The sequence below is a fragment of the Poeciliopsis prolifica genome, unplaced genomic scaffold, assembly GCF_027474105.1.
Source record: "Poeciliopsis prolifica strain line A6 unplaced genomic scaffold, Auburn_PproV2 SCAFFOLD052, whole genome shotgun sequence".
NCBI classification, from domain to species: Eukaryota; Metazoa; Chordata; class Actinopteri; order Cyprinodontiformes; family Poeciliidae; genus Poeciliopsis; species Poeciliopsis prolifica.
Window position 1 is genome coordinate 2,430,032 of NW_026562427.1, and position 10,839 is coordinate 2,440,870.

The 10,839-nt window shown below is 38.4% G+C and overlaps 1 protein-coding gene across 1 annotated transcript; it reads left to right on the forward strand.

The window, feature by feature from the left end:
• Positions 1–324: 324 nt before the first annotated feature.
• On the forward strand, positions 325–5,141 carry trappc3 (trafficking protein particle complex subunit 3). Its single transcript, XM_055058855.1, has 5 exons — positions 325–508; positions 1,507–1,604; positions 2,905–3,004; positions 4,093–4,275; positions 4,905–5,141. The coding sequence occupies exons 1-5, from the start codon at positions 467–469 to the stop codon at positions 5,022–5,024; spliced, it is 543 nt and encodes a 180-aa protein (XP_054914830.1). The 5' UTR covers positions 325–466; the 3' UTR covers positions 5,025–5,141.
• Positions 5,142–10,839: the final 5,698 nt, after the last annotated feature.

The following is a 10,839-nucleotide window of genomic DNA, read 5'->3' on the forward strand; positions in this document are numbered from 1 at the left end:
ACAGTAAGGAATAGCTATTTTGTGTTGGGTTGTTTTGTTGTGCCCGGTATATGATGTGAATCCTTTTCTAGTGGTCACTAGAGGGCGGTAACTCTACATACTATCGGGGGGAAAAAAGACGAAATACAGACGGGTTGCCTTCAAAATAAATGTCCCCGTGTGTCTTTTCCCAAATTATGAAAACCACATCCTGTGTAGCGTTCTGAAACATAAGCTGTGTTGCTCTCTTATTTAGTCAAAATAATCTTTTAACTTTTTAACTCTTTATGTTGCCTTTCTATTTTACATCCTCGCCCTTTTAAGCTGTTAAGTAAACCGGAAGCTGATGCTTTTATTTGGCTAACTTTGCACAACAGGAAGTGTGTGACTGAACTAGTGATTACGGAACTAGGTGCTTAGCCAGAATCAAATAAATAAAGGATTAATCTCGAATTACCTCTCGTGTAATCCTGTAACTCTTTCCACGATGTCTCGGCAATCCAATCGAACGACAGACAGCAAAAAAATGGTAGGATTTACGCCATAGGAGCTAGCTAGCTAAGTTGCAAAATGCTAACCTTTGAACAAATACATACTTTAGAACAAACTATTTCATATCTTCGTCAAAAAAAATGCTTGACAGTCGTGATTTGTCGTTTATGTACTTGTGACAAAACGTATTAAAAACACAAAAACCTGCTACGTTTATGTATCAGTTATTGCTGGTTTCTGGGGGAAGTGTAGCTCGTATAGCATGTAAGCTAAAAATATAGAGGCTTACTTACAGACATAGTCGGCTGCCTTAGTTTTGGGGTGTTTATGTTTCGATTTTTAATGTTAATTTGCATTTTTTTAAAAAGCAAGTATCTTAATATGTTCTGGTAACTGAAGTCGCACCACATCCTGACATTAGTATCTTTCAGCAGATAAAGATAAAGGGCTTTGCATTCTTGGATTCTGGGGTAATAAAAAAAAAAAAACCTGAAATATTTTGTTTTGATTGCAGCTCGTAAAGGCTTTATAATATATCTTTTCTTAGTGTTTTACCATTGTTGCCTACCAGGTATCTATATTACTGTGTAACTACATGCTGAGGCATAGTTAAAAAAAAAACAAAAACATATACAGTGCCAAAAGAAATATTGAATCAAGCTATTAAAAAGTAAAAATCTACATGAAAGCAATATGTAGCTGCCAGTCACATTATTACGGTTGATGGTTTATAATTTCATCTTGTGGCATGATAGGAGTTTGCCATATAGTTTTAAATTTAACAATATATTTCTTGATACTTTTATTAAGCACAAAAATGTTCTGATTTGTTATTTTAGAAATTTGGATTATTTGTTTGTTCCTGTCAAAATTCCTGTCACAGATGAATAATTTCAGTTTTATACAATCTTGGATCTTTTTTTGTGTAAACTTTTTATTTTACCTTTTTCCAGCTATGTTGGTGTACATTAATTTACCAACCCCCAAGCATTGAAACAGCAAAAACTAAATACATTACTGTGCTTTTTCCTTTAGAACTCTGAGCTGTTCACATTGACCTATGGGGCCCTGGTGACCCAGCTTTGTAAAGACTATGAAAATGATGAGGAAGTCAATAAACAGCTGGACAAAATGTAAGTAAACTTTAAGAAGCATTTGTCACATCCATTGCAGATTGTAAATGGTGTGAATCTTTGAAGTTAATTGGTATGTTTAGCTTCTATTGTTGGAAGAAAATTTGTTTTATTGTTGTTTCTGTTCTGGTATTGCAAAATGTGTGCATTGCTTTAATTTTCTGCACCATGACCATATAACCACCAGTTATTTGAATGCTATACTGAAACTATTACAGTCATTATATCATGGCTTGGCGCTACATTATTGACCATTATTACATTGGCAATTGCTACAAACATGTTTGAACTGGTAAATGAAAGCGAAGGCATTTCTGGACCAGAAAGAACAAAACTGTATATTTGAGTGTCTTTGGGAAAGATTGTGAACATACTTTGTGCTCAAATGTCACCTATGGACAGGATGCTCGACTACCAAATTATGCATATTCATTATTAAGTTAATCTGTGTGTTCTAGTGAACACTGCAATACATTGCCTTTCAGGTATTTAATAGTATAACACTAAGATTAGCACTTTACAATATTAATTTTGTTATTCCATAACAACGCTTTCTGTGATATAAACTACATTGTCTGTCATGTGAAAATGTATCTTTGAATACGTGAAAAAGAAACTGTCTGAACTTTGTGTGCTATTGGTTGCCAGTCCCAAAAGCTTAAGTGTGGCTTGGCCATTCTCCTGCTGTACAATCAGTAATACTGTGGCCTATGTTAAGATTTAATTTCTCACACACATCCATGTGTTGTTAGCAGTTTTTTTTTTAGGGAAAAAAGCTTTAGATGCAGCTAATGTTGAGACTAGTTTTAAAGACAGACCAAACATCTCTTGACGGCCAAGCTGGACACAGTAATCCTGCAGCAAAATAGTTTGGACAAAACCGTGGATTTGTAGCCCCCAAAAATTCAAAACATCCCTTCAAGCCGGCAAATCTTTGGACTGAGTGTGCTTTGTTTCCCCGGTTGTATGGCAACCCTGAGCTTAGAGCAGGATTAGACATGTCTCAGCTGCCCAAAGAAGGTAGTAAATGTTCTCTTTCTGCTCTCAAGTTTTCCACCCAACTGGTCAGAGATGGGCTATGTTAGGATAGGGACACATTAATTGGCTTCCAACTGCAGTCAGGATAAGTTTTCTCGACTTAAGTCACAATTGGCAGCAAGTTCAAGGCTTCAAGTGTGTGAAGCAAAAATGTCTTGAAGGGTATAATTTTGTATAATTTCTGCCTTTTACACCTCTCTCCTACTATGGATGCGAACATTGATATCCGTTGCCTTTCTGTCTGGCTCCCTGTCCCTTACAGGGGATACAACATCGGAGTGCGTCTGATTGAGGACTTCTTGGCGCGTTCCAGCATCGGCAGGTGTCAGGATTTCCGAGAAACAGCCGACATTATCGCTAAGGTAAGTGGAAGGCTCCAGATCAATTGGAGTGTGATTGCAGACGTCTCCCAAGATTGGGGGTGGGAGGAGGTCTTAAAAATTCAGATTAAAGAGATCAAAATAGCCCAACACATGATGGGTGAAAGAGCAACAGTACAGATGGGAGATCATATGCTTTAGGCCAAGTGGAGGATAAAATTGTAAAGTTTACAGGATAAAGTTATTGGCATTGATTCTAAATGCTAAACTCAGATCACCTGCTGTGGTTATGGCCTTTTTTGACCCAAAATGCTGTATTTAAATCTGCTAAGGTTTAGTAGGCTGCACATAAATTTGGTGCATGTGCCGTGGGAAGTTTATAAATGTATTCAAATGTTCTTGAAAGTCCTTATGAGTTAATAAAGTCACTGTGCTCCTAATTTGATTTGCATTCCTCCTGCTTTTCTTCTTTGGTGACACGTTGTGGCTTTTTTGGACTGGAACCCGATTTTCTTGATGACTTCCCGGACAAGAAAACAGAAGAGCAGCTTTTAGGCTTCAGCTGGTTCAGATATTATTTTGTGCTTGAAGAGATTCAGTGCACAGATGGAACAACGCTTATTCAGAAAACAGTAGTTTGGACTCGACAATTAATGATTGCCTTGCCTTGGGATATCACTTGGCCCCTCAAATATCATAGAAGTGATTTATTCAGTCAGGTACTTGCAGTAACATTTTTGAGCAAAATTCAGAAATTTTGCTGAAGTAATAGTCGCCATGCTTTGAAATAACATTATTCAAGTAAAAGTAAAAAGTACACTTTAGTAGAACTTCCCCTAAAAATAGTTCTTCGACAAAAATATTACTCTTGTAAATGTAACTAGTTAGTATTACATCGACCTCATGTCTGATCTATTGAATGCTTTATTATGCTTTTAAAAAAGCACCAATAGTTAAATGGGTTTGTTGAACAACGTTTGACGTTGAAAGAAACTAAAGGCAAAATATGTCCAGCTAAAATTTCTGAATAAATGTGCAACAAATAAAAGATTTTCTTTCCTATCCAGACCCTGATTTGTTTCCCTTTCCCCCCCCTCACCCTTCTCTTCAATATTGTTGTGGTCCGTTAGGTTGCATTTAAGACGTACCTGGGAATTACCCCCAGTGTGACCAACTGGAGTCCAGGAGGAGATGAATTTTCTCTCATTCTGGAGAACAACCCGCTGGCTGACTTTGTGGAGCTGCCAGATAACCACAGCACGCTCATTTACTCCAATCTACTGTGTGGTGTCCTCAGAGGAGCCCTGGAGATGGTAAATTCAACTGCTTCGTTTCCCCCATTTTGAAAGACTTGGTCAGATTTCATAAAATAACATGGCTGCCATGGTTTAAGATCCCGAATTTGACGCATGTGCAGCTGGAAGTTCAAGAGTGTCCTTGAAAATCCTAATGAGTTAATAAAGTCACAAAGACAGAGTTCATTGTCATTCAATTGTATGTTTAAAAATGTACAAATTGAAAGAAATTTCATTGCAAGGCTCCAATAATAATAAATAAATAAATAATAAAAGTATTAATGTAAATATATCTAGTAAAAGATTAAACTAATGGCAGTTTAGTAGTCTTTTGACTTGAGGAATGCAGCTGTACACATACAGCAAAATAAATTATATGCAAAATAAATCATTAAAAATATATATTACAAGTGTATTGTAAATGAATCATTTATATGCAAAATAAATAATTTTTTTTCTGTCTTGCATGTATATAATCTGCAGATTTCTTTCTTAGACAGACTCATTTAAAGTATTTTGAAGCTTTATAAAACACTTAAGACTTTTAGTTTGTTATTTAAAACTTGTCTGTTGAAAGTAGTGTTTTTTCTTGAAGTGTCTTGAGTCTCGTTTAGACCTAGGCATATGATATTCTGAATCTGATTTAGGTCCAGATGGCAGTGGATGTGAAGTTTGCCCAGGACAGCCTCAGAGGGGACAACGTTACAGAAATCCGCATGAAGTTCATCAAGAGGATTGAAGAAAACCTCCCAGCCGGAGAGGAGTGACAGAAAAACAAAGACACTTTTATTTTCTTTAGGTGTATTTTTTTTTTGAGTTGCGTGGCATGTTTCTTAATTTATGTCTATCATTTTTTCTCAATTAAATCGACATTAATCAGTGTATGTTATGTGATCATTTTCTCACTGGGAGATTTCAGAACATTTTTACCACAGTTTAATTTGGGACTGGATTATATGAATAGGCTGTTCCAACAGATTTGTATGCTTTGATTTAAGCCATTAAAATTTAACTAGGCTGTATATTTAGTGTTGCTTTGCTGAAAGGCGTCCTTCTACTCCAGTCTTATGGAGCTTTAAAGGTCTTTAATACTAGGATTTCCCTGTATTTCTCTCCACCCATTTCTCATCCACTCTGACTAGGCTTAATGTCCCCACAAAGGGGAAAACATTCCTGCAGCATGATGCAGTCACCACATTTCATGGTGGGCTATGTCTTAAGTGTGATGTGCAATCTTAGGTTTCCAAAACACGTAGAATTTAGCATGTCCACTGAAGGGCTTTGGTGTCTTCTGACCAGAATACAATCATCCAAATATCTGCAGCTGCTCCAGAGTTACCACGGTCTTCTAAAGGCCCGCCTTCACAGTCGTGGCTTTAACCGGTTCTTCCCAGTCAGCCCGACAAGTACTTATCCATTTGCAAATTCAGTGCGGTTCCTTCCTGCTGTTTGGAACCTTCTCAAAGGTGATACAAGCCAGACCAATCTGAGTATTGAAATTTGTGTGTTGATTGGGCTGTGGATTTACGACACTGGACAAGTGAAGGTGTTACTTGTGAAAGAACGCATACAGCACCATGTAATGAACAGAAATATAATGAGAGATCTTGGAGAAACTGGTTGTCCAAAGGAACATGTTTAAAATGACGTGATAAGAGTGTCAACCACGTTCGCAAATTCCTGCTCGCGTTCTTACCTCATATTCATGCCCACAGAGAAGAACAGATGCCCAACTTACTAGAACTGAAACAGACTTTAACCGGCTAGAGAAAGAGTTAGCAAAGGAGAAGGGACATGACAGTTCAGGGCCTGAATATTGAGAATATACTTTGATGAACTATGAAAAGGTTTAAGCCTCATGTTTCTACTTGAGGTAATTTCTATGACGCACCAAAGCATAGGTGCTTTGCGAAGTCGAACAGTCCTGGATTTGTTACCAGGCCTGTGTTTGTGCACAGTGCATTGAATGAGTCTTGAGTGTGCGTGTCCAGTAAAGCTTGCAAGTGCTCACTTGTGGTTTTCACACCTATGAATGGTTTTACATCACCCAGAAGTAACGAGCTGAACCCCCCAGTTTGTCCCAACACGCACCTCGTCAATAACCCAAGAAACACAGATGGCTTTTCAACTGCCAATGTGCTCACACATACACAAATCATTTCTCCCTTCACATTTAAAGAAAGAGGGAAAGAAAATCTGGTATGGCTTCCATAAAAACATTAAGACATGTTTTTCCTATTGTTCTTCATTGTAACAGAGCAACACTTGTACCAAACTCATGAGACGGCTGAAAGCACTTACGAGGATGAGATTGTCAGATAGGGATTTCCTCTTGGAAAAAACTCTGTCAGCTAATAGCTGCTGGAAACCTCAAGGCTCTACACAACTTATTTTATAGCTGCTGTTACGTAAAGCCATGCCTTCGTGTTGCTGGAGCATGGAGCTGATGTAGACTTCCTCCAACAGCCACCAGAGGTTGCTGTTTACATTATGTTCCTTTCCTGAGACCCTCGTCGCTCCGGAGTGTGAGGATAAAACTGGCTGTTTTTGCCCAAAGCTAGGTATTGTTGCAAAAACACATTCCGTTATTTGCAAGAGGAACGCCCGGAGCTGCCAGAAAACATAAATAAACAAGCCCTTTTTTTTTATTGTATTTGATTTGATGAGGAATATGGAAATACGATCCACTATGACGGAGCAGAGTGGTCAATGCCAATACAGACTCTGGCTTTGATTTGGCTCAGGATCAGAGAGCGAATGACATCATGCCACCTTTGATCTTTGCAAGATGTATTAGGGACAGAGGGTCTGATTATTGCCTCTGTCTGCCCTGTTGATTATTTAAAGTGATCACCTCTGAAAAGTGGAAGCACCAAGAGGCCCGGCACTGTGCAATAAACTCTTTGTGTCATTAGGCAAGCTCTCAAAACATTACGAACATATCAGTGCACCCTGAATGCCTGGAATGTGTATGTTGGACCTGAACGGGGGCAGGTACCTCCTTTTTTTTCATGATGTAGATTGCTTGGCAGGCGTATAGCTGTCTACCTGGAAATGGATGGACAGCTCAGTTTGTGTGCTTGAGAAAAACCTGAATCCCTTCACCATATGCTCGCAAGAGCCTGACAAATGCAGACAAATACACATGCTGTGCTCGGAGGCCAAAACGAGGATGAATTTATTACCATTCCTACACTCACACTCAGGTGTTAATGCACACTGAAATGACCTTTTCCAAGCACGCAATCTTGCTTTGCAGCCCTCAGAGCCATAACTGGGATTCTCACATATTCTATAACAAGCACCACCTAAGTAAATAGAGCTAGCCAACGAACACCGGGGTTTTAAGTGGGTATTTTACTGCTTGTTATTTTCTTGGAATTTTTAAAACGGTCATCAGCATTGTGATATATTGTGACAGTAAATTGCAATTTGTGTTAAAAATGAGTCGGGGTCCTATTTTGGAGAAGCGGGCCTGTTCGCCTTTAACCAGCAGCATTGACTTCTTAGTTCATTTTCATCCACTACCTTATGTTTGCATTTACCTTACAATTAATGCAAAAATAAAAAAAAATAATTCACTAAAGTCAGGACAAGTACCACCAGCGGCAGGTGAACCCCACTTTGAGAACCAGGGTTCTGTGGGACTTGTGAGAGTTTTTGTTGATGGTTTTAGCAGTTTTTTCCCATTAAACAAGAGGTCTGAAGACTTCAAGCTTATGCTCCATTATGACTTCACTCCTCATAAGCGGGCAGATGGGATTTCTATTCCCTTTCCCAAGACTGCAGATGTTGTCGCAGAATAAAAACACTCAAGGTTTGGAAAAAAAAGGGCTTTTCGAGACACCTAAGTCTTGCTGAGCCACAGGGAACAACTTGAAGATACTGTTATCATATTTTTCCCCCCTTCCTTCTCTCTTTCACGTTTGTTTAAATCAATCTAAGACAGCTTGATCAGTGCCTGAATTCAGCAGGCCTGCTGTTCTCTATTGAAATATCTAATTTTATTAATACTTTTCATAAACGCTGCCTATATTTTTCAGAAAACTTTATTAGGACAGATCTGGAAAACAAGTAGCAAATGTTAAAGGCCTGAGACAGCGTGCGCTGATCTGCTTTAAGCCAGATAAACGTTTCCATGTGCTGTTTATGGAAAACAAATGGTGAAAGGCACGCTGTGACAGCGAAAGCCGAGCACGCAGAGTCAGATTTGACCTGTGCTTATTAAATAAATACCCCATCCCTTTCTTCTACCTCCACCTCATCTATTTTCACCCACCATTACTCAGTGTCCTTTTTGTTTTCTCAGATCTTCTCATTGGATAAATCACTTTATTTCCCTATTTGCTTTTTTTAAAATATTTGTCTGAAGGTTGGGAAATGTCCTGCATCTGATGGGAAATGTGCTCTACTCTTCTGAGTGGATGACTGGAGATTCAGTCATCCAGGACTTCCGTCGGTTTTCAGCAATGTATGTTTTTGCTTCTGGTCAGCGGAAAAAGCCGCCTTGGCAGCGGGGTACTTGGCCTGGATGAATAAAGAGAAGGAAACAAGCCAATAAACAAGTGTGTGTCTGTGGTAAAAATGTTGTGCAGCAACACGAGGCGAAGGTAATTGAACAAGTGTTAAGTCGGCCAACGTCGCACACCTAAAATATGCAAACTCAAGCGCCAGAGTCGTCTACTTAAACACACTGTTTGATTTCAGTGGTTTGACTAGATGCACTTCTTAGATTTATGTTCACGAGCACCTCAGTGAGCAAATACGGATGTGGTTTTGAGAGATAATTACGAGTTTATTTGGTATTCAGTCTGCAAGCCATTTGGATTGTGAGTCATTATTCACTTGCAAACAGTCGAGCACTTCTTATAAATCTAATTTGTCATGCTTTGCTCTTCTGTTTACGATCACTTTGACATCTACAGTGCTTTTTCACATTTTGTCGCATTACAACCAATATCTTGCATGTAATTCATCAGAATTTTATAAAATTGCCTTCAGAAACGTCAGATCTCAGTATAAATCCAGCTGTTATGTGAAAGCGTTTGAATTCAATTGTAAATTCAGCAAACTTTGCACACAGGTCAGGGATAATGTGGAGAAGCTTGAAGTATGGATGTCATTTTAAGTTGTAAAATAATATTCAAACCATCAACAACTCACAAGCTGTCGTTTGGCTTTATTTAGCTTGGAGGTTCATCTCTGAAGCCGTTTCATATTTTGTAAGTTCAGGAGCAGCCAAGAGGAGACGTGAAAAGGAGAGGTTGTTGTTATTTTGTCCAAATGAAAGAGGTTTTAAAGTTTATGTGACCTTTGACTTGGAAGAGGAGCAGTCCTTTTATGAAGCAGAGTTGCATGCCACGCCTTACTTGTAAGTTGAAGATCGCTTTTCTTCATGTCTAAATTCTGGGCAACTCTCAATAAAAATTATCTTTATGTCTGTGATCAGGTAAAGAAACATTGTAGATAATTTTAAGATTTTTTTTGTCATCATTTATATGCTAAAACTCTGTGTTTTTGCTTGCTGCCTCAGGGCGACTTTGTGCACAAATATTTGTTCAGACAATATTATTCTTTAAGAGTCGTTAGTCACTTTTTTGTTTGATTTGTATTACACTTCTCATAATCACTGTAGAAAACCTTGGTGTTTTATACTCCTTACAGCACAGTGTTGCCCAGAGGCAACAAACCCACATCCTGTTCAGATTGTACGATTGATGTGCGATTAGGGACACCAAGCTCCCAAAGAATGTGGGAAAATATTTCTTCCCCTAAAAATGATAAAAAGTCATGCAGTTGCCATGGTGACCCGCCATTCACTTGCTAACATTCTGGAACAAACTCACAGAAAACTGCAAAACTGCTGAAACACTGCATGCCTTTAAATCTAGACTAAAATCCCACCTATTTGGAGTCGCCTGTACTGTTTCAATTGTTGATTCTATGTTGCATGACTGTTTTTTTTTGTGGTTTTATGAAGTAAAGCACTTTGAAATGCCTTGTTGCTGAAATGTGCTATACAAATTAAATTAGATTTATTGATTGTACAGTCGATAATTCAAAAATCCAACTTCATGACACTAAATGCAGCAGAGGATCTTGAGTCAGAAGCTTCCTAGTGCTGTAATATTAGCTATAGGATATCTGTCCTTCCCACAACCAACAGAATATGCAACCTTGTCCTTGAAGACATTTGCATATGAGTTACAACAACATCTAATTTTCCTCTTGGATTAATAATGTACTTATGTATTGAATTGAAACTTAAATGACATGTGGCATGGGTGTCCACCTAAAGTTGCATACAGTGCTTGTATGAAAGAGTTGCAAGAGGTTACTTATTATTGGAAAAAAGAAGTAAGACAATAAGGAGTTCAATTCAGTTTGCCAGATGCCATTCAGGAATCAATAAACTTGGAAAAAAAGTGTCAAACTTGTCTGGGCCACATGCAAACAAAGCACAAGAGAGTATAAACTTCCCACATTTTCCTAAATGTGGGTTTCTGCAGGTGTGGAATACACTGAAACACAGAAAAACAAAACCTGGGCCAGAGTCAGGTGACACAAACAATGTGCGGCTAA

Excerpts from the sequence above, each read along its gene's own strand:
- trappc3 (XM_055058855.1), top strand. The coding sequence starts at position 467 with ATGTCTCGGCAATCCAATCGAACGACAGACAGCAAAAAAATG. Across the intron at positions 1,605-2,904 it reads AATAAACAGCTGGACAAAAT|GGGATACAACATCGGAGTGC; the intron begins GTAAGTAAACTT and ends TGTCCCTTACAG. Across the intron at positions 4,276-4,904 it reads TCAGAGGAGCCCTGGAGATG|GTCCAGATGGCAGTGGATGT; the intron begins GTAAATTCAACT and ends AATCTGATTTAG.